At 37.3% G+C, this 27,122-nt stretch overlaps 3 protein-coding genes and 1 pseudogene across 4 annotated transcripts; 2 read left to right on the top strand and 2 right to left on the bottom strand.

The window, feature by feature from the left end:
* The first annotated feature begins 7,062 nt into the window (after positions 1-7,062).
* ILL6 (IAA-amino acid hydrolase ILR1-like 6) lies at positions 7,063-11,389 on the top strand. The gene is made up of 5 exons (XM_008221404.2): positions 7,063-7,699; positions 8,365-8,490; positions 10,032-10,337; positions 10,433-10,561; positions 10,698-11,389. Exons 1-5 carry the CDS (start codon positions 7,190-7,192, stop codon positions 11,061-11,063), a joined length of 1,437 nt encoding a protein of 478 aa, XP_008219626.1. The 5' UTR covers positions 7,063-7,189; the 3' UTR covers positions 11,064-11,389.
* A 246-nt stretch (positions 11,390-11,635) lies between these two features.
* On the bottom strand, positions 11,636-14,920 carry LOC103319807 (delta-aminolevulinic acid dehydratase, chloroplastic). The gene is made up of 13 exons (XM_008221403.2): positions 14,704-14,920; positions 14,301-14,619; positions 14,020-14,131; positions 13,868-13,941; positions 13,633-13,701; positions 13,460-13,543; positions 13,289-13,358; positions 13,130-13,185; positions 12,904-13,025; positions 12,565-12,636; positions 12,387-12,468; positions 12,226-12,303; positions 11,636-11,970 (listed from the first exon to the last, which is right to left on the bottom strand). The coding sequence occupies exons 2-13, from the start codon at positions 14,580-14,582 to the stop codon at positions 11,803-11,805; spliced, it is 1,269 nt and encodes a 422-aa protein (XP_008219625.1). The 5' UTR covers positions 14,583-14,619; positions 14,704-14,920; the 3' UTR covers positions 11,636-11,802.
* Positions 14,921-18,515: 3,595 nt separating this feature from the next.
* Positions 18,516-20,609, top strand: LOC103319806 (two-component response regulator ARR17-like; annotated as a pseudogene). Its single transcript, XR_016124613.1, has 6 exons — positions 18,516-18,650; positions 18,813-18,953; positions 19,226-19,344; positions 19,697-19,777; positions 20,050-20,117; positions 20,192-20,609. The product of XR_016124613.1 is annotated as a two-component response regulator ARR17-like (transcript).
* A 1,846-nt stretch (positions 20,610-22,455) lies between these two features.
* On the bottom strand, positions 22,456-27,003 carry PDIL1-1 (PDI-like 1-1). Its single transcript, XM_089047127.1, has 10 exons — positions 26,650-27,003; positions 26,117-26,147; positions 25,718-26,005; positions 25,427-25,615; positions 25,203-25,328; positions 24,610-24,747; positions 24,348-24,467; positions 24,086-24,203; positions 23,339-23,451; positions 22,456-23,079 (listed from the first exon to the last, which is right to left on the bottom strand). Exons 1-10 carry the CDS (start codon positions 26,820-26,822, stop codon positions 22,876-22,878), a joined length of 1,500 nt encoding a protein of 499 aa, XP_088903253.1. The 5' UTR covers positions 26,823-27,003; the 3' UTR covers positions 22,456-22,875.
* Between the last annotated feature and the right edge of the window lie 119 nt (positions 27,004-27,122).

Raw genomic sequence — 27,122 nt, forward strand, 5'->3', positions numbered from 1 at the left:
AAAAATGCTTATGTTAGAAGTGTTTATGAGCAGAAGTGCTTCTTAGAGAAGCAGTCACAAACGAGCCTTAAGTCATTTTGTAACTTCAAAAACCACTTTTGTTTATTCTTTATCAACCACGCTATGGATGTTTATATGAAAACAACTTCTGACAATGACTCTTATTGTAACGTAAATCTTGTGCTAGAATGTCTATTCAGTTAAGAGGAGCTCTTGGCCTTACCCTCCTTCAGCGAAGAAAATTCGTCACATTTGTGTTCTTAAAGATGTTAGGTAGGTAGCATTCGTAGAGTAATTGCTTCCTCGTGCAAAGTTTTGAGTTTGAGTCCTCCTAGCATTCGTATAGTGTATGTGAGTTTAGTATATGATTATCCATCTCAATAGTAAAGGTGCTCCACACAAAAAAGGTAGGTAGGGCTCTTTCATATAACTAGTTTTGATGTGTTCAAAAGGGTAACTTTTAAGTTCAAGTGTGAATGTACTACTGTCACGTAGTATTATTAATTCACGTATAAGAACATAGATGAATAATTTTACACTTTAAAATATAATACTAATAAAATATACGTATATTAACATATAAGTAAATTAATAACACTATTGATACAATCAACCTAAAAAATTTAAATATATGTATCAGATCACGGCTTGTATATATATATGTATATGCACTTGAATTGTACACGGAACTAATTTCCATGCCAAAACAAATGGCCGGAAGGAGGGCTTCAATCACTTTCAAGCCAACCATGCAAAGTTGTGAAAGGGATGAGGCAGAGAAGAGAGGAAGAAGCAAAATCAAATTGCAACTTGGTATCCGAATTAAGTCGATCGTGTTTTCAAACCCAATTCTCGTATGCGATATTTTGTGGTCTTCAATTTGATTTGTTTGGCGTGTGCCATCAAATGCGCGGCGCTGCTATTGTTGGTTAGCTTTCTCAAGTCCTATCAAGTAACTGTCGCTACAAGTTCTTTTCCCATGCCTTTATCTAAACACAGACACCACCACTTTAAATAATCATGCAATAATTCAGAGAGGAACAGCCGCCGTCCTTATTCATGTGTTGACTACATGCTGTGCAACTACATATGTACATGGTCCATCGATGTCAATAGTTTCTTTTCTTTTCTTTTCTTTTCCTTTTGGTTGAAGATTTCAATTCATTTTAGGAACCATCGAATCCATTAATTCAAGCATACGAGCGCAACATGTGAGGTCTCTTAAGTTTCCGCTGTGAGACAACTCTTTATTCAATATTATCTCTTTATTTTATGATGTGGAACAACTCTTCAATTCATTTCCTCTCTTAACTTTCTAATACGAGACTACTTTTCACTTCGCATCTTGCCCTGACTTTTTGGTGTGACAATAAAATACTCATATTACAACTCTTTTCAAATCCGATGGTCGTGACGTGACGAGAATGATGAGCACAATATTCAAATGTAGAATGGAAATGTCAGATAATAAACTCATTTTCTTTTTTCAAAATAAAGCAAGATATAACCCCTCGCACAATATTAGAACGTACCCATGTTTTGTGATTACCTGGGTGACTCAATGAGTACTCTTCAATAGTGGGCGGCTAAAGCTTTTTTTTCTAAACAGGTTCATGTACAAAGCTATTCATCATGATTTTACAAAACAAACGATAATAATACTAAATGTGGAGCCCCGAAATATCTCACAAAAAAAAGTAAATAAAAAAAATCATAAGAACAATAAAAGATAGAGAAAAGTCAAACTCCGCAATATCTCGGGAATATAAAAAAATAATATAATTATAAACAGTGTTAGAGCAAAATTAATCATCTTAAAGCACATCATCCATCAGGGTCATCTTATTAGCTTAACTTTTATTCATTCAAGACATTTGTCTCTTCTGGAAGGAGGGCCGCATTCTTCTGGCGTGTTATGCGTAATTGATTCTTTATTTAACTTGAATGAGTAGTTTAATGATATAAAGGTGGGCAGTTAAACTGTAAAGTTAATGTTCTAAGTTCAAATTTTGTGCAATTAAAAAATAGACCTGATTTTTCCATTCCTATTTTCTCTACTTTCATTCTCTTTTATTTTTTAATATTTTTAAATAAACTTAGTTCTTTTTTGTTATTTCTCTTTCCTATTCTACTCTTAAATTAAGATTTTGATAACTAAAATTAAGAAAAATTAACATAAAATAAAATATAAACAAAAAAGAAAAGAAAAGAAGTTACAACGTCTTTTCTCCTTTATCGTGTTATTAGGTCTAGTTTTAGGATCTAAATTATCACCTTGGGTTGACGGCGCTGCCCAAACTTACCTGAATTGCATGCCACTACCAAAAACAGACAAAAGTACATATTTTAGGGGCACACAGCGTAAGAGAACCTAAACAATCGCCATCTCTAAACCCAAAATCGCGCACTCAATTTTGTCTCTGTAGAGTGCACTACACCCAGACAAATGCTAAATTCACTCTCTTTCTCTTTACTTTGCGTCTTCCATGGAAGCCCTTGCAATCTCTGCGTTCATCCCGGAGATGCACCTAGTTGTTAATAACCCTACTTTAATCAGAAAACCAAATAATTGAAGTGGATTTCTCAAAATCAGTCAAAGTTCTCATTTTGTTGGGTTGCGGGTTCAAGCTATCTCAAGGGAGGCTTTTGGGTCCGGTTACAGTGAAGAGGTCAGGCCTTCACAAAGAAACAGAAAACAAATTTTATTTGTTGTTGGAACCCTCCTTTCCAATAGCAAATAGTCCTTGGAACATCCAGTAGCATCTAAACCCCAAAACCAACAAGACCCCCTTTCACTTTTCAACAGCAGGATTATGGAGACCCTGCGTGTTATGCATTCAAACCAAATTATATGACCAACACGAATGTCTAAAATCCTCTGTAACTCAGACTCTAATGTTTGGTCTTCATCATAGCTAACCTTTCACCAATAATTAAAGAGTATTTGCTTTGGGAAGGAGAATGATTGTTATATTCCATGAATTTCTCTAAAAGTAGCTCTAGGCAGGAGAAGTGGAAGGACACGATTAAGTAGAAAAAAGGTTGTGACTTCTTTTCTTTTCTTTTTAATTAATTTTTGTTAACTTTTCTTAATTTTAGTTAACCTTAATTCAAGATAGGGGTAGAATAGGAAAGAGAAACAAAAAAGTTGATTAAAAGGTATTAGCAAATAAAAAGGAGTGCAAGTAGAGAAAATGGGAGTGGGAAAATCAGTTCCCTTAAAAAATGCTCGAGTTTAGCTGATACGTATGATTTGTGAATGAATGTAAGTATATGAAATTTACTTGAAGATTTTATAAATTAAAAGTTGCGCTTATCTAAAGCTTACCCCTAAATCTTTCATTCGATATTAAAAATGGTGAAAATTTATCCGAAATAAAATAAAAATAAAAGTAGTACGTGCACGATTGATTCTAACACAACGTCACGCTACTCGACTCATTCTAGCACAACTTTTATTTTAGGGTAAATTTCACTTTACTACCCGTATGTTTCCCAAAATTCTGACTTTGATACCCGAAGTTTTTTTCTCTCACTCTCATTCCCAATGTTTACTTTTACTATCAATTTCTTACCTTTGTCCATGTTGCCGTTAGGATCTCCGTTAAATGTGGACATGTCCTTACTATGGCCCACCACTCATCACCAAAGTGTCTCAAATGGGTCCCACACTATATAAACTCCCACGAAAAAACTGACAAGGTAAATTGTCCATCCAAAAGTAATTAATAAAAAAATGGCTTTTTGTAGAAATATCACATGAACTTATACCTCAATTTCAATTTGTCACCTTAATGAAAAATTTAAGAGAAATGTCACCTTAATTTTTCAAAATCCATTATTTTTCATCTGACTTTAACACCATCTAATTTTCCATCCATTTTAAGAGTATTTTAGTCTTTCCATTTTCAAGGAAAAAAAGAGAGAAAAAAGAGACCTTTCTCTCCCTTTCTCCCTGACCTGCCCCCAAAACACATTGCATAGGACCACCCTCCCCCAACTTCTCTGTCTCTCCCTCCCTTTCTCCCCGACCCGCCCCAAAACACATTGCATAGGACCACCCTCCCCCAACTTCTCTCTCTCTCTCTCTCTCTCTCTCTGTCTCTCTGTCTCTGTCTCTCTCCGTCCACAAATTTTCAATATGCAAATGGAAAAATACCAAAAAGAAAAAGAAAAAGGTGGACTCGGTTTGGGAGGGCTAAGGGAATTTGTGTGTGGAGGAGGGTAGGTGTTCCATGGTAGAGAGAGAAGGGGAATGGGATAGAGGGAAGGGGAATGGATTTCAAGATGGACAAGGCTAGTCGGAGCCGCCGGTGCCGAGCATGGGATAGGGGAAGGTTATATTTTTTTAAAATACAATTTTTTAATTTTTAATTTTTAAAATTCTCTAGAAAATGGAAATTTGAAATACCATTTAAAATTAATGAAAAATTGGATGATGTTAAAGTCAAATAACAAATCATGGATTTGGAAAAATTAAGGTGGCATTTCTCTTAAATTTTTCTTTAAGATAAAAAATTAAAACTGATGTATAAATTCAGATGACATTTCTATAAAAATCTCATAAAAAATATATATCTATTTTCTCTCCTTGAATTATCCAAACAAAAATTTACCTTTTTTTTTTTCTCTGAAGCTCAGTTTCTTTCTTCTCTCTCTCTTTCCATCCATTGATTTTTGTTCCTTCTGCATTTGTTTTATTTATTTTATGGATAATTCTAAGAGAGAGATTGGCAAAGAGAGAGAAAGATGGATAGAGTTTTTATTTATTTATTACTATTTACTTTTAATTGTTTTTAAGATTTATAATTTTAAGAATAATTAATGTGTCAGATATACCACAGCAACAAGGACACATTGATGATGAGTGGTGAGGCACAACAAGGACACGTCAACGTTTAACTGGGATTCTGACAGTAACATAGACGGAGGTATGAAATTGATAATAAAAGCAAACGTTGGGAATCAAAGTGAAAAGAAAAAAATTTGGATATTAAAGTCAGAATTTTGAGAAACTTGCTAATAGTAAAGTGAAATTCACCCTTTATATATTTTTCAAAAAGTATCACGTCGTGGAGCAAAACAAGACAAATATGGGTTTGATGAGCCCTTGACAGATTGCTATAAATAAAAGAAAACTGTTTCTTACTATATATAGCATTAAATAACCACGGACATGCCAGATTATCAGTCAGTGACGGTCAGATTATAATTCAAGTGGACCATCACCCCCCAAAAAAGAGAGAAGGTAATATCCACATGGTCCTCCCTTTTGTTTTTCTCCCACAGCCACAGTAGCCTGCTCCCAATTAGCACCAGGTTAATTAATGGTTCATTATTTCTTAATATTGAAATAGGTATCAAGTTTGAATTCTCGATCGATTAAAAGTGTCTACTACGTACAAGAACTTCGCATTTAGTAAGAATGAGTTTGATTTATATAATCTCAACGAGTCATTTGGATTAATTTATCCTATAGCTAGCCACTAGCCTTCTAGTCCAAACAAACATATGTCCTTAATTTTTACTTTGATGGGACATTTTACTTGTCCTTGTAATTAAACTCCATGTAAGTTGAAGTATAGTGATCGTGGGGGCCTCACTCCGAGTGACAAGCGATCTTGCACTTGTGTTATTTTGGGATTTGGTTTCAGAAACTTTTGATTAAATGAGAAAGTAAGCGATGATCAAATTTCAAACATTTATAATTTCATGCGATTTACGTGATTAAAGAGGTTGTCTTATATTCTCACAAGAGAGTAGAAAATGTCACACATTTTATAAATATCTAATGTGGAATAAGTGGGGTAACCTACGTTTATTTGTTTAATTAGTACTTCTGCCTAAACTCCGTGTTTGTTACCGTTAATATGAGATTAAGAAAAGAATTAAATTTTTTATTTGATGTGTGTCATGTTTGTGTGTTTGATTCATCATCATATATATATATTTTTATTGTATTAAAAAAAAGTAAGGAAAAAAAGAAATTGCATTGATGAATTTTAGCTACAAAGGACCACTCACAATGGCCAAAAGTAGACAATAAGGTGTTCTTCCAACCACACCCCACAGAGTGCGAACTGCGAAGACACATTTGCCACATAAAACCAACCGGAACATCAAACTACACGACTCTGCAAAGGAAGATAACAAAATTTGTACAACAAATGAAAAAGAAAAAAATAATATATATATATATTTTTCTATTGGACACCAATGAAAAAAACCTTCAGATCTTCATGTTAATTTATTACAAATTCTTTTTTCCTCGAACTCCACATTTGTTTTTCATTGATATAGGAATGCGACAAGTTGACGTTGACAATCCAACTATACAAAATCAAATAAAGGATGCATGCCCTTAACATTTTGTTTTTCTGAAATGTCATATGAAATAGAAGAAAAACTTATATAATTTGAAAGAGAGGTAATTTTAAAAACAACTCCCCAAAAAAAAGCAGATGAGACATAAATGGACACTAAAACAAATCCTAATAGAGAGAGAAAGCGCTTTATATCCGGGGTTCTCCGGATTTTCAATATTCTTTGACTTTTGGTTGATCTATGTCGATATGATCTTCCTTTGACATATCTATTGTCTTTATCATGGATCTGAATTAACTTTGAATGTGTATCATCTTGCTAGCTACATTTTGAGATATTGTTGCTTGGTCACAGTAAATCTACTATTGATGGGTACTTTATGGCCATGATGAAGTGACTAGGTTATATATATAAATAAATAAATAATCCTTTTTTCATGGGGAAAAAAAAACGAACAAAGAAGGTAACTTCTGTTGAGGATAGAAAAGAAGGAAAGAGCGGTAATAAGACATTTTGATGCGGAAAGTCTTCACTGCAGAAAAAGGAGAAGAGGGGTGGAGCCCACAACTTGGCGTTGGAATTTCGACGCCATCACTCATGAGTCCCGAGTGCTCCTTTTCCCAGCTCCTTCGTTCAATAAATAAATTAATAAATTAATTAAATAATCATATTCTGTATCCACGTGCTTAAATTCCCTCCCTCCCTCCCTCCCTCAGTCGCCGAGGCCCTCTTTATCCCCACGTGCTCAAATACCTCCCTCCTCTGGCACTCCCATAACTTCAACTCCCCTCATTTTTCTCTCTCTCTCTCTCTCACACATTTTCCATAATCCCATCCCCAAACCCTTATCTCTCCTTCGCTCAAAATGAAACTTAATCAATTCTTAACAAAATTAATTCCCACAAATTCAATATTAATAATCTCCCTGTTCCTCCTCGGTTCTTTAATTTCACAAGCTGAAACGACGCCGTGTGATCACGCCCACCCGTTCTTCGACGTGGAAGACTGTTGTCTCAGCTGCAAGCCAACCACCGAAGCCAACAAGAACCGGAGCCTCCACGCCCTGACCTCCCCGACGGCCTCATCTCACCGGAGCTGCGAGGTTTGGACGGAGGCCTGCTCGGAAGAGGTGCTGAGCTTCGCGAAGCGGCCGGAGAACGTGGAGTGGCTGAAGATGATCCGGCGGAGGATCCACGAGCATCCGGAGCTGGCGTTCGAGGAGTTCGAGACGAGCCGGTTGGTTCGGGAGGAGCTGGACCGGTTGGACATCGGATACCGGTTTCCTTTGGCCAAGACCGGAATTCGGGCTTGGATCGGAACCGGAGGTCCGCCTTTCGTCGCCGTCAGAGCTGACATGGATGCTCTTCCTATTCAGGTATTTTTTGCTTAGACTTTAAGTTGAGTACAGGTGTCTGCAGTGTACATGACGCATGAACTGTTCTCTTTCTCTCTCTCTCTTCTTTTTTCTTTTAGAAAAAAATTTTATATTGAAAAAACCTTTCTATTTTTCAGTTTTTGGGAAGGAATTTGAGACGGTATTCTCTTAGATTGGTTATGAAGGCAATAGATTTGCATTAGAATTTCTAGAATCTGGGAAAGAAGCATTCATTTGATTCATTTGAGATGTTAATGGTGAAATTAACCTAAAGTTTTTTGACAAAGAACAAACCTAGAATGTTTAACTTTTTTTTTGCCCTTTTTTAATACTGACACAGAAAATAAAATTTACGAGGTCTAATGAATGTATCGTGTACATTTTTTAGTTGGTATGCATTCTAGAAACAAGATATATGTACTTGACTTGTACTTGACAGATCATTAGATTCTGGATTCTTTGAAGTACGTAAATGTTAGAAAGTACGTGATTTAGAGATAGAGAGAGAAAATATGGAGTTAAAAAGAGATTAATCACGTTTCCGCGAGTAATGAATGTCAATTTTTGTGCGTCTCATTAAAATAAAACTGTCTCAACCTAAGACATTGAGAAGAAAATTGGCAAAATTTGTTCTAATATGGGGAGTATTAATAAACAAATTGTAGGAAGCTGTGGAATGGGAGCACAAGAGCAAAGTAGCCGGCAAAATGCATGCTTGTGGGCACGATGCGCATGTGACAATGCTCATTGGTGCTGCCAAGATCTTGAAGAGCCGTGAGCATCTTCTGAAGGTAAGTTAGTTTCCAACCAATAATTTCTTTCACTAATTAGTCTAATTTCTTGCTTAATTGAAGTTGAAATTATTTTAATTTTATGCATGTGTGTGCAACATACCGAGGAACAAATGGCAGCCACGTTAAAGATAGATACCTTCGTCCAAAAAAAAACTAGATGCCTTTTATTTATTTATTTAAATTTAAAACTTTTATTTATTTAAAAGCCTCTTTATTTGGCGAAACTTTTGGCCAAATGTGGCAGATTTTTGTCTTTTTCCTTTACTTTGAGTTATGGCTAGGCTTGCAAAGGGGTAGGGTTGCATTAAAAACTGTGGTCATGAACACGATTCCCGATGCCTCCTTTGAGCTCCATGGTTTTGTCATTTCCTTCATCATTCTTCACATGTGCTGATCTTTGAATTGAAACTCCTTATGTCTTTGCCTCCATTTATTTTTTCTTACATAACGGGAGAAGAAAAAATAAATTACAAGCATATTTCTCTTCCACTGATTATTATATTTCCTCTCTCATTAAGGGTATTTTCTGTTCTCTTAATTTTTTGTCGTTAAACTTTCACTTAATGACATTATTTTATAGGTTTATAACTCAAGCGATTAAGAGTAGTTCTCCTTGCACCTGAGATCCTGTGTTTGTTTGTTATCAGTTGTCCTTTGGGTAGTTGAAAGGTGCTCTAATTGCAGTCCATGATGAAATCATTATAATCTTCTTTCTTCTTTCTTTTTCCTTTTTACTCATGTCGGATTCTCAAGGGTCAAAAACCTTTTTTTGAAAGAGTACATGTCACAAGTCCGTATTGTATGGATAGCATTGATTTGCAAAGGAGCAGGCAGATAGTTTTAAGATTCCTTGTTGAGTTGGTGTGTCATTAAAGTAGTTTTTACTTCGATATTTTGGGTAGAACATTGTCACACATATCATCCTTGTCATGTGATGTTTGAACTTTGACATTATGGACAGAGATTTCTTCTATGCATATCATGGCTTAACATGTGCACACAACCACCAAGTCCAGGTGAATTCTAGAAGTAGAAAAAATACGGAAACACTAGGCTAATTAATTATTGAACGGCAACTTGTTAATTTCTCATTAAGCGACCCTTAATTATGACGCATAATTAATCAAAAATGGTTGTATGAAGGTCTGGGAGGAGAGGTGGGAAAGTAAAGAGGAGCAGTAGAGGGATGGAGGCCACGGATAGAATATTAAACCTTTTGTTTTTGTCTTGGAGTGTGGCTGAAGCACGTGGATCAATTAGGGTGTGCCGGTCTCAGTGAAGAATCTTAAATTAACGTTATGAAATGGAATAAGAATATAATAATCCTTGTTCCTGTCTGTTCTCTGTTGTTGCTGGTCGTGGATCTAGTTAATGATAATGCTTAAACCGATGGCTGGCTGATGGGTCAAATTGTTGGACTAAACTTGTATCCAAACAAATTGCTTCATGGAGAAAAGTATTGTTAATTAGGTATAGGATTATAGGACCACAAATATACTTGCACACTCCTTGATAAAATTGCTCGTTTGCACTCACAGGGAACAGTAGTATTGATATTTCAGCCAGCAGAGGAAGCTGGTAATGGTGCAAAGCGAATGATTGGAGATGGAGCTTTGGAGGACGTGGAGGCCATATTTGCAGCTCATGTATCCCATGAGCACCCTACAGGCATCATTGGGTCACGGTCAGGTGCTTTGCTAGCTGGCTGTGGCTTCTTCAAAGCTGTTATCACCGGCCGCGCTGGAAACCCACACTCCTCTGTTGAACCTGTTTTAGCAGCCGCCGCGGCCGTCATCAGCTTGCAGGGCATTGTGTCCCGCGAATCCAACCCTTTGGACTCGCAGGTACATTATGCCATTTGATCTCTCTCTCTCTCTCTCTCTCTCTCTCTCTCTCCCCATACATGTTGCCCATTTGTACTCATCTTTTGACCACTCAGGTTGTGTCTGTTACTGCATTCAATGGAGGTGATGATCTTGGCATGATACCCAACACTGTGGTACTTGGTGGCACTCTCAGGGCTTTCTCCAACACAAGCTTCTACCGACTTCTTCAAAGAATTGAAGAGGTTTGTCATCAAACACATTCTCTCAGCTATCTGTTCTAAGTCCCGACTCGCGCAAAAGCCACAAATAAACTTACAAATCTTAACTAACAAATCTTGGACCATTAAACTGACAATTAATCTGGATGATCACAAACAGGTGATTGTGGAGCAGGCAAGCGTTTACAGATGCTCAGCAACAGTGGACTTCTTTAAAAACCAGAGCACCATATATCCCCCGACCGTGAACGATGACAAGATGCATGAGCACGTGAGGAAGGTGGCCATGGGTTTGCTGGGTCCAGCCAACTTCAGGGTGGTTCCACCCATGATGGGTGCTGAGGACTTCTCCTTCTACTCAGAGGTCATCCCCGCTGGCTTCTTCTATATAGGGATAAGGAATGAGACATTGGGGTCCACACACACAGGCCACTCACCCTACTTTTTCATTGATGAAGACGTTTTGCCAATTGGGGCAGCCACTCATGCCACCATAGCTGAAAGGTATCTCAATGAGCATGTGTGAGATGAGATCACTGATGGGTGGTTTTAGTAAAACCCACGAGCTGCTGTTAATGCAAATATACGACTCTGGTTGTTTTCAATGGGCACAAAGCATGAAATCCATAAAATGCTTTTAGGTTGTGCTCTTTAAATTTTGGTCTTAGGGTTTAGGAGGGCTAGTACAGGGTAAGATTTGTCCCTTTTTCATCATGTAAAAAGGATCCAGTAGAGCATTTTCTGATCGTTAGTGGTTAATGTTGTAAGTTGCAAACAATAATTTGATTTTAGATTTCTAAATCTAGGGTCATCATCATCATGATAATGAAATGATTGTGACACCATTTGTCATATTGTGTCGCATGCATCATCCTAAATCACACCAACTCCACTAACATTTCACAAGCACAAAGTTTCTCCAATGTATAATAATTCAAGTCTCAACACCAATAATTTTCGTAAGAATGATATGAAAAACATTATCCAGTAAGAAAACCTTTTTCTTTTTTTCTCCTTTTTACAGTCAAGTGTTAAAATATATGTGATTATCGGCGGTGGGGTCCACATTATACTTTAAGAGATTGAACATATATATAGTTTTACTTGAAACATCTCTTATTCAATCACATTCGTTTACAACTCAACTTCGTTGTACTAAAACGTACAATCAAGCTCTAGAAGAAAGCTTCCATGGTTTTCCTGAATAAACAATAATCTAGTTTACAAGCCTCACCTCTTCTCACCAATAATCTAGTTTACAAGCCTCACCTCTTCTCACCGCACAAACTTCTGGCAGCTTGCAGGGCAAAATATGTAAGGATTACGTCAGCTCCAGCCCTTCGTAGACACATAAGGGATTCCATCATAACCTTTTCTTCGTCAATCATTTTGAGAACCCCGCCAGCCTTGATCATTGAATACTCACCCGAAACCTGCATTATGATTTTGCAGACAAGGGCCCAGGAAGTTAAGGTGGCAGGAATGGAGATTCTAGTTAAACAACCAATTACACACTAAAGGAAACAATAACATTTGTAACACCAGCTAAAACCTTTACCATACTCTTGTCAAGCGTATAGCTTCAAGTAAAATGTGGTTTCAAAGCTTAAAATGGGATAAGGAGAGAATAAACTTTCTGTTCTTGAATGAAACAATGAAGTGAGGAGGTCGTTCATGACAAGATTCACCTGATATGCAGCTATTGGTAAAGGAGAGCTATCCCGGAGTAATCTTATGATATCCAAATATGGTAGACCAGGCTTCACCTGTGAACCATTGCATAATTTTAGAACTAGAGTCTCTGCCATTAAGTAAATATGGACAAATATCCAAAGAATGCGATACTAACCAAGAGGATATCAGCTCCTTCAGACTCGTCTTCACGTGCCTCAATCAGAGCCTCTCTGTAATTTGCTGGGTTCATCTGATAACTTTTGTTTTTCAAGCCAGATTTATATGCCAAGTCAGCACCAGCCTCATTACATAAATGAAATTAGCATAAGGTTTAACTTCGATGAACTACATACGTTTTTTTGTCACCAAAACGTGGATTCGAGTCCAATGCTTCTCGGAATGGACCATAAAATGAACTTGCATACCTGTTTGCAACATAGTAGAGATCAGCATGTTAAAACAGCAAAAAAGACCGAATTATACCAATCCACCACCGCTATCCAACTCACTGAAATTTTTTGTGACACGTAATGACAGAAAGAACATTAAATGCAAGTATAAATCTCAGCAAATGCAGCTTGATAAAGTTTATGTAAGAAATGACCAAAAGTGTGTATGTGGGTAAGGGATCTTAAAAAATAATGAAACAGCAAAAGAAGGGGAAAAAAATTGTAGAGACAATATCAAATTACTTTGCCGTATAGGACATGATAGATACATGCTGAAAACCTTCAGCATCAAGAGCAGTTCGAAGAGCTCCCACACGACCATCCATCATGTCACTGGGACTGACAACATCTGCTCCAGCTCGGGCCTGATGATGGAAGTAAACACGCCAAACAGTAGGTTACTGATATATTTACATTTCATATGATTACAATTTTAGAAATTACTTAGGACTTAATCTGCCATGATTACCTGGGCAACAGCTTGCTTACATAATTGATGTACTGTCTCATCATTCAGTATAACTCCTACAGCATCAGGAATAAGTATTGCAATTAATTACACAATGTATGTATGAATGGAAAATAACCTCTTCTGGAAAGAGCATTTCTCATGGCATATTTGCCTTACCATCTTCTCTAACGATACCATCATGCCCATCAGAGGAGTATGGATCTAAAGCAACATCGGTGTAGATAACCTGATGACCACAACAATATTAACAAAATGAATTTCTTCCATGCACCTATAATGCATAAAGCCAATTTGACTTGAAAGGCTAAACAAAGTAGACAGACTTACAAGATCAGGGTATTTGTCCTTGAGCAACCTTATTGCTCGAGGCACTAAACCATTATCGTTGTAGGCTTCATCACCTGTTGAATTCTAACAGGCAAAACCAATCCAATTATATTACATCACTCTACAAAATAGTTACTCTACAGAATAGTCAAGCAAAAGCACAAGAGTAAAACCTTCAAAGCATCTGGAACTTTGGGGAAGAGCACAATGCTATTGACACCAACATCTCGAGCCTTTGAAACCTGCTCCACACAAGGCTTACTTAGAAACGGTGATTCCAAAAACCAATGAAAATATCATCTTTAGAAAAAGCATGATACTAACATTCACATTAAGCCATCCACTTAGCAAGAAGCTTAAACAGAACAACAAGATAAGTGCTACCGAGATAGAGCTAAGCTACTTCACCTCTTCCACAAGCCCATGTCTCCATCCAAGCCTATAACATCCAGGCATAGCTCCAATAGGCGTGTCTTCTTGACCTGCAAAAATTGCGCGCCATGTAAAATTTACAGAGGTCACAGCATGAACACATAGTAAAATCACCAGCAAGCACCAACCTTCATGAATAAAAAGTGGGTACACAAAATTCGCAGGTGACAAGCTTGTTTCCTGAAACGCCGACCTCAGAGCAGGCGACCTTCGGTTACGACGAGGTCTGCGATTGATCGGCTGATATTCAAAACCCACAACCGAAATTTCACATTTTTTTTTTTCAAATATGAAAATATAGAAAAAGCTCTTAAGCTACAAAACGAAACCCATAAAAAACCCAAACCCAAGTTCCGAATTTTGAACACGAAAATAGAGAAAAGGTTTTAACTTTTATTAAGCTACTCACCAGCAAAGGCACCACTGGAGTTCCCGCTGGGGCAGCGGGTTTAGGCGGCGCCGGAGGCGCATGCGGCACGTTTCCGGCGACGACGGCGGCCTCGCATTCGGCGTCACTCAGTCGGGTCTTCCCGATGGGCACATCGCCGTCGCTGGCTCTTACGGTGAAGAGGCGCTGCGGGCGGGTCTTGATCTGGATCCGACCCGAATTCAGCTTCAGAGGTTTTGCGGGTCTGAGACCGACATAATCCAGACCCTGGATGGGTCCCGCGTTAACAATTGTTGACGCCATATGAGCTGGAGAGTGTCTTGTCTGCTTGGTTTGGTTGCTAAGAAGAAAGCACCAGTCTTACAATGCTGTACAAATTTTTGTTGATAATTCAGACATGAAATTTGAAAATTGAAAATCTTACCTTGGAAGGGAAGAAGTTGGTGAAGCCAATCAGAAGAGGGCTGTAGGAGTAGGAGAGAGAGGGCTAATGACGCTGACAGAGGATCCCCTCATCAATCCATTATCTTCAATCCTATAATTTGAAAGGTAGTTGGACCAGTTCGGTTTTTAAAATTTTAGTGCCAGAGGGGGCTTACATTTGAATTTGGGTCCAAGTGTATAGAGTAGCTGGGTGCAGTGATGAAATCTTTGGGTGCATTTAGAGAGTTTTGAGGTCCATATATGTTGGGCCTATTGGAACTATACCTCAAATGATTGGGTGGCACACAATGGACCCAGCTTCAATTGGTTCAAGGGTGTTCATCACTATGGAACTTTAGGTGTACTGTGTAAAGAGTAGCCGGGTGCAGTGACTAACTCCGCCCATTGGAATTACTGTGCTGAGTTATTATTGAACTGTTGAATTGAACCCCTTTATTATAACCTCTCAACATAGCCCCTCATGTTGGAACGATGCGTACCCAAATGAATGGGTGGCACATAATAGACCCAACTTCAAATCGTTAGGTTGTTCATCACGTATCTCTCACGGCAGCAAACATGTAAAGAGAGAGATAGAGACAAATGTCTTATACAACATGTCGCCCGGGAGTTCCTTCCAGACAAAGACTACAAGTGCAACGTCACCCAACTAATTAATCAAATGAAATTTGCATGTGAAACCTTAATGTTATGCCGATGTGACTTTGACAGTGGCTAATGAAAGATTGAATTAGAAAAATGAGAAGGACCTATACAAATAACTCGAGAAATAAAGAATGCCCTATCCGAATACCAACTAGCTATTTATTTAGTGATATTACTCTTTACTTGATATTCTTATCGTATTTAGTTTAGAGTGCACAAAACAATATTTTAGACAGAAACATTATTTGTTGTGGTCCAAAACAAGAAAAACAACATGCAAATGTGTGTTTGAAGTGTATTCTTCTTCTCAGCCAGCTTTTGCTATAGCTACCGACGGCGATGGAGCGTATGGTAACTAAAGAGGAATATTGTACATGAGATTTTCATTGAGCTGGAGGAGGTGGGGACCACGTACCATGGGAAGAAATAACGTAGAAATGAGCATTGAAGAAGTTTTGTCAAACTTTTGCCAAGCGTGAAATCTTTTGTAGGATCATGCGTAACTTGGTAAAGCATATACTTTGTCTACACACAAAAAGAAATCTGATTTGAAATAAAGCCAGTCGCCCGCATTCTGCAATAGCTGGAATTTTTTTTTTCTCCCCTCTAGAAGCACATTTGATGAATGGCTCAGGTACTCGAGTGCGTGGAAATTGACAATTTAACAACTTAACACATTAATTAATTAACGAAGACGAGGAATTTTTATTTCATATTATTTTCTGGGTTTGACTGAGAACCAAGACAAGAGTGGACCCAAGTTAAAGTTGTAAGATTATAATTTGCTATATCCATAGAAAAGTAAAAAATTTTGTGGACCCTGAAGCAAGATGTAGTGAAATCTCTTACATGATTTGAGGATGACCTGATTAAGAAAAGCTTGGAAAGATGGTCAAGAAAGATATTCCAGATTTCTAATGAGAACAGATCCCCACATTGTTGCCTCTTAGTCAAAGCAGCTGGAAACACAGTAGAGTGCTTTATAAACAGTAAGTCCACAATCAATCTGGATGACTAATTTTCCAAGGTGTAACAGAAAAAAGATGGCCAACAAACACGCTTTTCTTTTCTTTATATATATATATATATTTATTGCATTAAAAGATTGTGAGATTTAGGATGGTTAATTTCCAAGATATGTAGGGCTGGATGGAATATTGCTGTTTTTATGGTTTTGTGGAAATTTCAAATGCACAAGTTATTGGGTATTTGATCATGGATTCAAATTTTCAAAAGCAAAAACAAAAGGACCTCTGCAATTAGATTTCCTAGATTTTGGATAGATCGTGGATGTACATTCGTCACGAATCAAGATGTCCACTTGCCAGGAAGAAATGGGAGGGGGGCCTAACATTGACTACTTGTAATTTCCATGCACTTAGGTTTCTTCTACCATCTTAGGTTTCTTCTACCATGGGTGTGCAAAGATTATTGCATTCAATCTAAAACCAATTCGTAATGAATATGCAGATTCAAGAAATTATATATTGTAACATAATTTTGGTTTAGAATTTCGATGTGAGATTGTGTTTTGAATAGACAAAAGAAAGACATAGTACTAGAGGAGGAGATTTTCATTGAAAAATTCTTTTGTCCTTCTGTCGTCAGACGGCATGGATTGTCTGACAAAGTAAAAATCTCTGTATTTTGGTGTCATATGACCCCATACTAACCCTAACCCTACGAGTGGGATGTCGTACATATATGACAGCCACTCCCAAAACTCCTCCTTTTCACGCCCAACATAACATGTTCACTACTTTGGTGAATATGCAATGGATCTAGCTACATACATGAATGAGAGAGAGTACGCTTTGTGTGGGTAAAGACCAGGTCAAGTGGCTGTCTTAATTTGTTCACAAGGGCTAGCTGACTAGCTAGTAACTAAGATATAAGATAAGATTTTGTGGTATGGTAGAGAATTTCTTGATTTTTTTTTAAGTTTTTTATTTATTTTTTGGAGTGAATTAGCTCAATTGATTCAGTGCTTTTCACTGTAGGAAACGTATGATAAGGGTAACAGATGGAGAGACCAACACTAGGACTTGGCAGACAAGAATGAGGGACCTACAGTCAAGTGTGAAAAAGTTTGAACAATCTGAGAGAGCATTTAACAGAGAAAAAAGAAAAAAAAAGGAAAAAAAACTTTCTGCTTTGGACACCCTCGATGGAAACAGATTCGAAATTTGGAAGACAAGGGAAATTTGGACCCCACAAAAGATTATATTTGCAGGCCCACATAAGATCTTCAAAATTTTCTCTGTGGACCCCTACCATAAAACTTTCTTTAATTTCATGTCTTGGCTTGGCCCTCTCTCTCTCTCTCTCTCTCTCTCTCTGGTTTATTGCTCAAGAAGATTCATAATTCCACTCGATGCCTCTATTTGAGCCTCAAGGAGCTAAACAAAGCTTGCGTTTACATGTCATACCTACCAATTCAAATTGCTAAGTCCATATTTGGCAATTTTTTAAAATTTGAGTTATAAAAAAACTTGTATATTGAATATTAATTTTACACATCTTTTTAATTACCCTAATTTCTAATTTTACTGTTTCTTTTAAAATGAATAATCCTTGAAAAGAAACCTAAAAACGGAATGATTGTGATTATTAAATTACATTCGAGAAATAGAATATCTTTATTTTACTTGAGAAAACATCACCTGGCCATGCTTCTATTTTATATAGATTAGGCATTATGTATGCCGGCTTGTGACACATACATACATGCCATGAATCACACATCCTACATTCCTAACCAAAGTCCTAGGCATGCAAGTAGCATGGATGATAGTCCATTGTTCGTTTGAAGAAAAAAATAATAGAACAACACTTCCCACGCATTTAATTAAGAAACAGAAAAAGAAAAACCTTCAACCCAAATTTAGCAACAAAGCTAACCACTTCTGTCTTAGTCCGTTTTACACCCAAAATCAACTCCTTTTCATCATCATCATGACCAAATGGGTAAAAAGATCTCCGGATTTTCCTTTGCAATCAAACAAAATCCAAAGAAAGAAAAAAAAGGAGAGAGAGAGAAAGAAAGAGAGATATGAGTGGTTGTACCAACGCGGTGGAGAGAATCTAGTGAGAGATCACAACAAGAGTGATGAGAAAACAACACATGACACTAAAAACATCTCTCTCTCTCTCTCTCTCTCTCTCTCTTGCAAACCAGTTTTGCTTTTCTCTTCTCTTCTCATATATACACCCACCTAATTACTCAGTACACCTTACACCTAAAGAATAATCACAGGCCACCTCTCATTCATTTCCCCTCAGGCACGCCTCTCTCTCTCTCTCTCTCTCTCTCTCTCTCTCTCTCAAGAGAATATAAAAGGTGTACATTTGCATACAAAGAATTAATATACAGGAGCAGCCCAAGAATATTGCGTGTTAACATCAGCCATTGAAATTCAAAAGGGTCAATTTTCATGTCATCAGTGAGCCTGAAAATGGAGTTGATGAAGTCAGATGTTGCAAACTCCGAACCCCAACAACAACATTTCCATGTCTTGGCTGTGGATGACAGTCTTTTGGACAGGAAGCTCTTGGAGAGGCTCCTTAGAGGTTCTTCATATCAAGGTATATATATCCCCTCCCATATAATATATATATAATATGAAGATCCATAGAGATAATCTAATTTTAATTTTATATAATTTTAAATTTTAAAAAACATGGATTTGTTATCCAACATTGCATGTGATTGTTAACAAATGCCCTTTGTGTATTTTTTTAATTAGTATATATTTCTTCCTTTTTCTTTTTTCTTTTTTTCTAAATAAAAAACTGGCTTTCTGTTTAAGTTTTATACTTATAATTATCTGTTTGTATTTTTATTTTTGTGGTAGCAGTGACTTGTGTGGAGTCTGGGGATGAAGCTCTTAAATATCTGGGTTTGGTTGATGACCTAAACCAAAATTCTACAGCTTCCTCTTCATCTACTTCCCCCCACTCATCACAAGTACTAGAGGTGAGAGATTATAATGATTATATAACAAGAGTTTTTATATACAAATTAATTAAAAATATATGTGCATGCAGCAGGCTAGCATTGTCCACAATATTTTCTTTATATATTAAATTATTTAATCAAATACCTCCCTTGATAATGAATTATTTTCGAAATTGCATTGATTTTTATGGATAATATTCATCTTACAACAGGTTCTTACATTTGATTTGCTTAGATTTGATGAAACAACAAATGGCTTGTGAATTACTTCATGGTTTCTGTCATCTCTCTCTCTCTCTCTCTCTCTCTCTCTCTCTCTCTCCTTAAACCTGGATAACATACTAAATTCTCCATATTCAATCAAATGCAGGGATCAAAAGTCATCAATTTGATCATGACAGACTACTGTATGCCCGGGATGAGCGGCTATGATTTGCTGAAACGGGTCAAGGTTAGCCACATATAACCCCACTTCATAATTAATTACCACACATTCTTTTACTGTTTTGAATTTTTAGTGAGTCTAGGACTAGAACCCGACTCTAGCATTATACCATTTGACCAAATATCAACGTGATCCTTACGTAGAACCGTCACTCACTCAGGACATTACTCTAATTTAATTGAAATAGTTCATTCCAAATCCACCTACGTCTAATGGCCACATATCATAGTCACGAGACACTTTTCTTACAGGGAGACTCCTGCTTTATATTCTTGCAGGGATCTTCTTGGAAAAACGTACCAGTCGTGGTCATGTCATCAGAGAATGTTCCTTCCAGAATCAGCATGTAAGTAGGGAATTATTTACATACTTGTTTCTTTTGCAAAACCTGCAGCTTCAACTTCAAAATTGTGAGTGCAGGTGCTTGGAAGAAGGGGCCTGAGGAGTTTCTTTTGAAGCCACTTCAGCTATCCGATTTGAAGAAGCTTCAACCTTACCTGCTCAAATCCCTTGAACATCATTCTCGTGACGACGACGACAACAATGTCGTTCTAAATGAGGTCGGTGGCGTTGACCACGTTGACCAAATCAAAAGCACCACTTCTGAGAATATTGTTAAGGGCAACAACAGCAACAACAACAACGTTATTATTAGCAAGAGGAAGGCAGTAGTGGCTGCTCAAACAATATCAGAGAGAAGGCCCAAGATGGAGGGGTTAGCTCTGGTAGTATAAGATTAGTATACAAATATTTTACTGGGGTGATTAATTATTAAATATTACCATTATCACATCCTTAATTATATTCATATATGCATGTATGTACCTGTTTGGTGCTATTGGTTTGGTGGTGTCTTTTAGTTGAATAGTATTATCCATTGATCCAATTTTAAGCCAAGGATTAACACTCCCTATTTTAGATATGTGGTTTAATTTTAGAAAGAAAGAAAGAAAGAAAGAAAAAAAGAATTACTCTCCCAAAAGAAACATGGAGTAAAGGTTTTGTATTCGTGAAGCGAAACGTGCTTGTAGTGATTATCATCCCTTTGAAAGGTCGAGTCTCAATTTCTGATCCCCTAACTCGATTTTAAATCATGTAGTCCTTCAACTCCACAGTTCATGTCCAAAAGGGATGTAAGAAGTTACTGTGACAAGAAACTGATTTTTGGCGTTCAAATTGAATAAGGTTTCGAATTTGAAACTCTCTCACTGACTGTCTAGTATTGAGGGCAATTTACTGATTTCAGTTCAATTTGTGATTGAGAGTGAACTTTAAGGGTTAGATTAGTGTTTGCCAGCTTCATGCGGTTAGTACAATTGTTTTTTTCTTCCTGAATTATTTTGCATCTTATTTTATTACAATTCTATTTTGCATGAAGGATGATCTAGTTTTTGTATACATAAAGAGTTTTTCTTTCCGTATACAAAAAAGATCCAATTGATGTATGCCTTACAATAATCTTCCACGAATAAAGAAGAAAAACAAAAACAAAGAAAAGAATTAATGAATTTATCAATTATGCCTACATGATCAATAACCTTGCTAATAATACAAGGGATAATATTGAACATCGTCCTTGTCCGAAGGGTTATCACAAAAGATATTTACGAGAATGAGCACACAAGTGCAAGCAGCCACAAGAGCTACCAAAAGAATCCAATTCTCTATCACCTCTCTCTGCCCAGAAAATCCACGCGACTGAACCTTTGTCACAACGGTGTCGTACTGCGGATACAGTAGGGTTTGGAAAGCAGGATCGAAGAAGTCCTCAACCCCATGAACAATGAGCCGTCCGTTGTTGTAGACATCCCATTCAGTGATTTTGACTCGGTTAATAGACGCGTATGATCCACCAGTGCGAGTTGGTAAAGAAGTAACAACAAGAGGATGACCGGGCAGAAGAGTGCGAACGTTGGAACCATGACCAACAAATGCCTCTATTGTATCTCTGTCGAACTTGAATGGCACAACGTGGTACTTAAGGAGTGTCAATGGAGGCTGTGGATACTTGGAGTTGAAGAAAGCTTGGTCCCGAGGGCAAAAGAGGGTAAAAGTGGTGTTGGTGTGGTTTACAGACTCTATTGCGGGCATCATCACGGACTCAAGAATCATGTCTAGGGTTAGTGACATGGCATGATAGCCCTTGTCAGAGAGTACGGCTGATGGTTTGGGTTGGTGTGTTTGCTTGACAGCTTCACTGGTACTAACAACAAAGAGACTTGAAGAGAGAAGAAGAAGAAGAAGAAAACAGACTGAAAACTTGATGGAAGCCATAGGAGAAGAGAGAGCAAATGCAAAGCTATGTGTAATTGCAAGGGATTTTGGTGTGAATGGAAAGGCCGAGGCTGAGCACATATATATACTGATAGCCAGTTTCCGAATCCTACCATGTTTCCAATTGCTTTCCAAACCCTACCGTGTTTCTAATTGGTTTCCAAATCCCTTTAGGATTCCTTATTCTTTTCCGATAAATATTTACCAAAATGTTAGAAATTATTGTAAACCGAATGGGCCAAATGGGCTTTTTCCCCTTGTTTTGGGCCGAATTGCTAGCTGTCTTGGGTAACGAGCAATTAAAATTCATCACTACACCCAAACCGCATAAAACATAATTAAGGGCATCTGACTTTCTTAAAATGCAGAAGATTAGAGATAATTAAACTTAAATCATAATTGCAAAGAGATAATTAACTTCGGGACTTGTAAATTAAACTGCTTCTTCAAGGGTCTCTACATTACCAAAACTGCACACTGTAACCCTAAGCTATCCCTGAAACTAGTGTGGCTGACGAAAACACCCTCCCACTTTATTCAAATTTAAAAAGGAAAAAAAACCATAACTAATGATAGATAGGGATGAGGAGGGATATATATGGGGGGAGGTACCGTCGGACATTGCTTCTATGCTCTCCTCTACCATTTCTCAAAGTGGTTTTATCTCAGCCGCCATAACATCCAACTAGCTGCCTCGATGTCTGTGTTCTCCATTGTAGGGCCACCCCTCCTGCTCAAAGAAAGAACAATCGCTATATTTAAACTCTTAAACAAAACCATCATATGAAATAAAACTATGCTTCAGAAAATTTGTTGCACTGTTTACCTTTTTAGAGCTCATCTTTGCCGGAATCTTGTTTCTCCGACCCTTGTTTCTCAGTTTTGTCCCGGTTCTTTTCGATGAAGGCAGTGAAGCTTTCCTTGGTCCTCTCATCCTCATCAAATGGCAAGATTTTTCCACTTGCTGTCTTGAAGAACAAAGTCGGGTAGTATTTGACATCGAAATCACTTGGCACATCATTTGCAGTGGCATCCTGGAAAAAGAAAGCAAGAAATGAATTAACCATCAAGAAATATCTTCTTTCAAATGTCTATGTAAATGTAAGGTAGACAAAAAGAAACAATAACAGGAGATAATTAGGAAAACATTTTCGATAGAATCTCATTCGGGCAATTTGAGGGAAGAACAGTACTCATAATCATATATGAAAGATTTTGGTAGAACCCATCTCTTGTATTCTGTTCCTAATGATGATTATAAGAAATTCTGCTTTGCAGGGTAAAGAATCTTACAAATTTTGCAATAATAACATCAGAATCTTTTTCGTATGAGACAGCAAGTTCATCCAAAATTGGAGCAAGCTTCTTGCAATGTCCACACCAAGGAGCATAAAACTCGAGCAACACTGCAGAGTAAACAAGGTCATTTTATACATATTTCTAGCATTCCCATACAGCAACCATGTGAAGACAACAGTGGCAGATATTAAATAGACACTAATCAAAATATGTATCAAGTTTCAGTTTCTTCTGGAATAAGTCAAAGACATTAAAAAACCACTACCTTATTCTATTTTATCGGATAGGAAAATCTATGACAAACAAAAAATAAATAAACAATAAAAGAGGGAGATAACATGCTCAACCATTTATGCAGCCAGGAAGAATGCAAGGTGTAATAAACTCCCAAGAAACTTTTGGCTATTTTATTAGACCATAAATGACCACAAAATAAAACTTTCAAGCCACTGAGCATAATTAAATGTTGTTAATATCAGAAAACTCCATCATTTTTTATGTGAATCCCCAAAATTTAGTTCATAGAATCAAGGTAAGGTATTTAGAGCTAGTGTTGTTCTCCTCAAGGTAATTGTCTCTCAGAGGTAGTAATGTAGTCACTCAAGAAAATCATATAATAAACAGATAACCCAGAGAAATACTAACAAGAAACAAGACCCAAAAAACCAAAAACAAAAACAAAAAACAAAAACAAAAAGGGGCACACTATACAACATTCAGCACCAGTGTGGGTTTACGCACCATTTTTCCCAGACTTGAGAACAACGTCCTGGATGCTGTCAGCGACTATCACTTTTACAGGCTCATTGTTAGGCTCAGGAATAGGTTCAGACTTCTTGTATGGTGATACTTTCCCTTCCTGCAGTTATGCGATTCAGTCAATAGGTATCAACAGATATAAGCTTTAATGAACCTTTACTCGAATCAGGATTTAAAAAATTAGTGATTATCATAATATCACTTGCAGGCCAAGTGCATTACAAGAAAAAAGCAGAATCCTCACCTTGTATTCCTGCACCCAAGCTATGATATGATCTGGCTCCACATTAGGTTTCAGAAACTTCTTTCCATCATTTGTCTGAATGATGATGAGAGGCACTTGGTCTTCTTTAAGTCCAAAATACTGTTTATAAAAACCAATAGATTAACATGCCATTTAATCTATATCACAAAAATACTCTGAAAACATGAATATAATTGCAAAGTGTACATAATCTCAATACAATATCACAAACAAAAGGCTCACTAAGGGAGATAATCCTAACCTGGAATGCACCTTGACTAGCCTCAAGATCTCCAATTAGAAAGCTTATGCCTTCTTTATTATATTTCTCAGCAACTTCACGATATTTTGATTTGAAAGCATCAACACCGTCACTACTGAAGTTCAGAAACAACATGGCCTGCCAAGTTCAAAATTGGTGTTAGAAGACTGTCCATCCAACCAATATATTAGAAATGGGAGGAAGAGAAAAGACACTACAAAACTGTCCAAAAAAAATCAGAGATACAAAAAATAAAATAACACCACTGTCAAGTGTGGGATCCTTATAGTGCACAATTAAGAGATTCATAACATAAACAACTTCAAATTACGAGCAGATTCAAAGATGAAACTGTAAAATGAAACCAGACTAAATAATTTCACAAGATGACGTCAAATTTAGGCTTCAAGATTTTGTTTTTCCCTAACAGAAATCATTTAATAGGAAACACAAACATCAAAGACAATGTTAGACTCTGTAAAAATAAGAATTAAACTCAGGGGACCTTGAATGGAACATCTTAATAATTTACAGAAAAACATAAATAAATCTGCATCATCATATTAAGAAAATAAATCCAGCTCAGGATATACCTTCTCATTTGGATTATTAAAAAACTTGATAACGAAATGGTGATTGCTTGGGTCATTGTTGAATTCAGTAATAACGGGCGAACTAGATTCTTCAACAAACTTCTCTAGAGCGTCCACATGAAAATCCTGCAAGCATGATTACCCAATTATTACATATACTGCCATAATACCTCAAAAGCTGCAAAACAAACTGAAATGTAATAATCACTGAGAGCCAATAATACCTCAAAATCAACAAAAAGCTCATCAAATGGCTTGAAGAGTCTAACTACAGGCCCAGACACTGATGATTCACCACGTGGAAGGAGCTTGGCATCCAGAGTGTGACCAAATTCATAATCAGACCGCAATTTCTCAGCTAGAGCTGTGAAGTTATTAAACTCCTCTCCAGAGAACTTCTTGAACACCCCAACCTGCAAAGATATGAAATTTGGGTAACTATATCTGCCTGAAAACACTCAAAAAATTAAATAAAATCAGGAAGGAAAAAAAACAAACAGATATTTAATACTTACAACAACAATCTTCTTGTCGCCAACAAGATTAGTTGCATCTTCAACAGTCTTTAATTCAGCAGAAGCTGGACCACTTTGTTTCTTCAAATAATCAACAATACCATCGGCTTCACGAGGGCCCTTGTATTCTTGGATAATCTTCCCACCATTTCTCAGAATCTTGATTGTGGGGAAACCCTTAACCTCATATTCAGAGGCAAGTCCTTTGTTTGCTTCTTCATTGGCATCAACTTTTGCTAGAATGACTGGTGGGTCATTGCTACTCAAAATAGATGCAGCTTTTTCATACTACACCAACATAATTGTTTTTTAAACGTCAGATTAATCAGAATATACCTAGTTTCTCAATTAAAATGCAAAATTGGTGAGAAATTAAAATTTAATAGCTAAATTTCGTACCTCCGGAGCAAGCTTCTTGCAGTGGCCACACCTATAAGAAAACATAGTCAAAATTAGGACAACCTATCCACAAAGTATAGAAACAAAGAAACCCAACAGCAAATCACGATATCCTATCTTCAGCACAGATGAGAACTTTCCACATGCATGTTACTCTGATCATATTAGTTCAGTAAAAAATTTACGAAAAATAAAAAACAAAACGCAAAATCGTGCATTTAGCAATCATTTTATAACCGACAAGTGATATTAGGGCATTTTCAATCACTGCATGCAGATGCAGCAAGCTCTGAAAATTATCAGCTGGAACTTGAATTCAGAAACATGACTGTAAATTCCAACCTCAGTATTAAATCAAAAATTCTACCTCAAAAATAAATTTTGAAAAAAAAAAAGACAAGAAAATGAATTAAGCCAATTTCAGATCCACTCACAAAAGGCCAAACACAACTAAGCAAAACCAGAGCAACTTAGATCGGCAAAAGTAAACAGAATCAACGGCGACAAGAGAGCGAGATATGCGAATTACATACCAGGGGGCGTAGAACTCGACGACGACGAAGTCGTGCTTGCTCACAGTGTCGGAGAAGTTGGAGCTGTCCAAAGTGAGCACGAACTCCTTCGATTCAGCCTCTTCGGCGCGGATCGTGGTGAGGCACAGAGCGAGGAACAAGCAGAAGCAGAGCGAAACCCTAGACGACGCCATTTCCGTTTGCTCTGTGAAGGCTGTTTTGGTCTATGGAGGTCTCTGAGAGTCACTCTATGGCTGTGGGGAAAGGGGAGTTTTATGGGCTAGGAGAGAGAGATAGCGTGAGATCGGGTTAGAGAGAGAACGAGACAAACATGGTAGTCACACGTGACACTCTCTCGGGCTAATTTCAATTTCCGTCCACCCGCGAGTTTATATTTTGAGCGTACTCGCTCTGTATGTTGTCACTGTACACGTGGGTGTGGTTTATTGGTTGGGCATTGTCACAGGGCTGCTAATTTGGAATGTGGCGCGCAA

The sequence above is a fragment of the Prunus mume genome, linkage group LG2 (assembly GCF_029339155.1).
Source record: "Prunus mume cultivar Tortuosa linkage group LG2, ASM2933915v1, whole genome shotgun sequence".
Taxonomy (NCBI): domain Eukaryota; kingdom Viridiplantae; phylum Streptophyta; class Magnoliopsida; order Rosales; family Rosaceae; genus Prunus; species Prunus mume.

Excerpts from the sequence above, each read along its gene's own strand:
- ILL6 (XM_008221404.2), top strand. The coding sequence starts at position 7,190 with ATGAAACTTAATCAATTCTTAACAAAATTAATTCCCACAAATTCAATA. Across the intron at positions 8,491-10,031 it reads GCCGTGAGCATCTTCTGAAG|GGAACAGTAGTATTGATATT; the intron begins GTAAGTTAGTTT and ends TTGCACTCACAG. Across the intron at positions 10,338-10,432 it reads CCAACCCTTTGGACTCGCAG|GTTGTGTCTGTTACTGCATT; the intron begins GTACATTATGCC and ends TTGACCACTCAG.
- LOC103319807 (XM_008221403.2), bottom strand. The coding sequence starts at position 14,582 with ATGGCGTCAACAATTGTTAACGCGGGACCCATCCAGGGTCTGGATTAT. Across the intron at positions 12,304-12,386 it reads AAGGAGCTGATATCCTCTTG|GTGAAGCCTGGTCTACCATA; the intron begins GTTAGTATCGCA and ends AATGGTTCACAG. Across the intron at positions 11,971-12,225 it reads TACCAATAGCTGCATATCAG|GTTTCGGGTGAGTATTCAAT; the intron begins GTGAATCTTGTC and ends ATCATAATGCAG.
- PDIL1-1 (XM_089047127.1), bottom strand. The coding sequence starts at position 26,822 with ATGGCGTCGTCTAGGGTTTCGCTCTGCTTCTGCTTGTTCCTCGCTCTG. Across the intron at positions 25,329-25,426 it reads AGCTTTTTGTTGATTTTGAG|GATTTTCATGTGGACGCTCT; the intron begins GTATTATTGGCT and ends TCATGCTTGCAG. Across the intron at positions 23,452-24,085 it reads TCTCAAGTCTGGGAAAAATG|TGTTGCTCGAGTTTTATGCT; the intron begins GTGCGTAAACCC and ends TTTACTCTGCAG.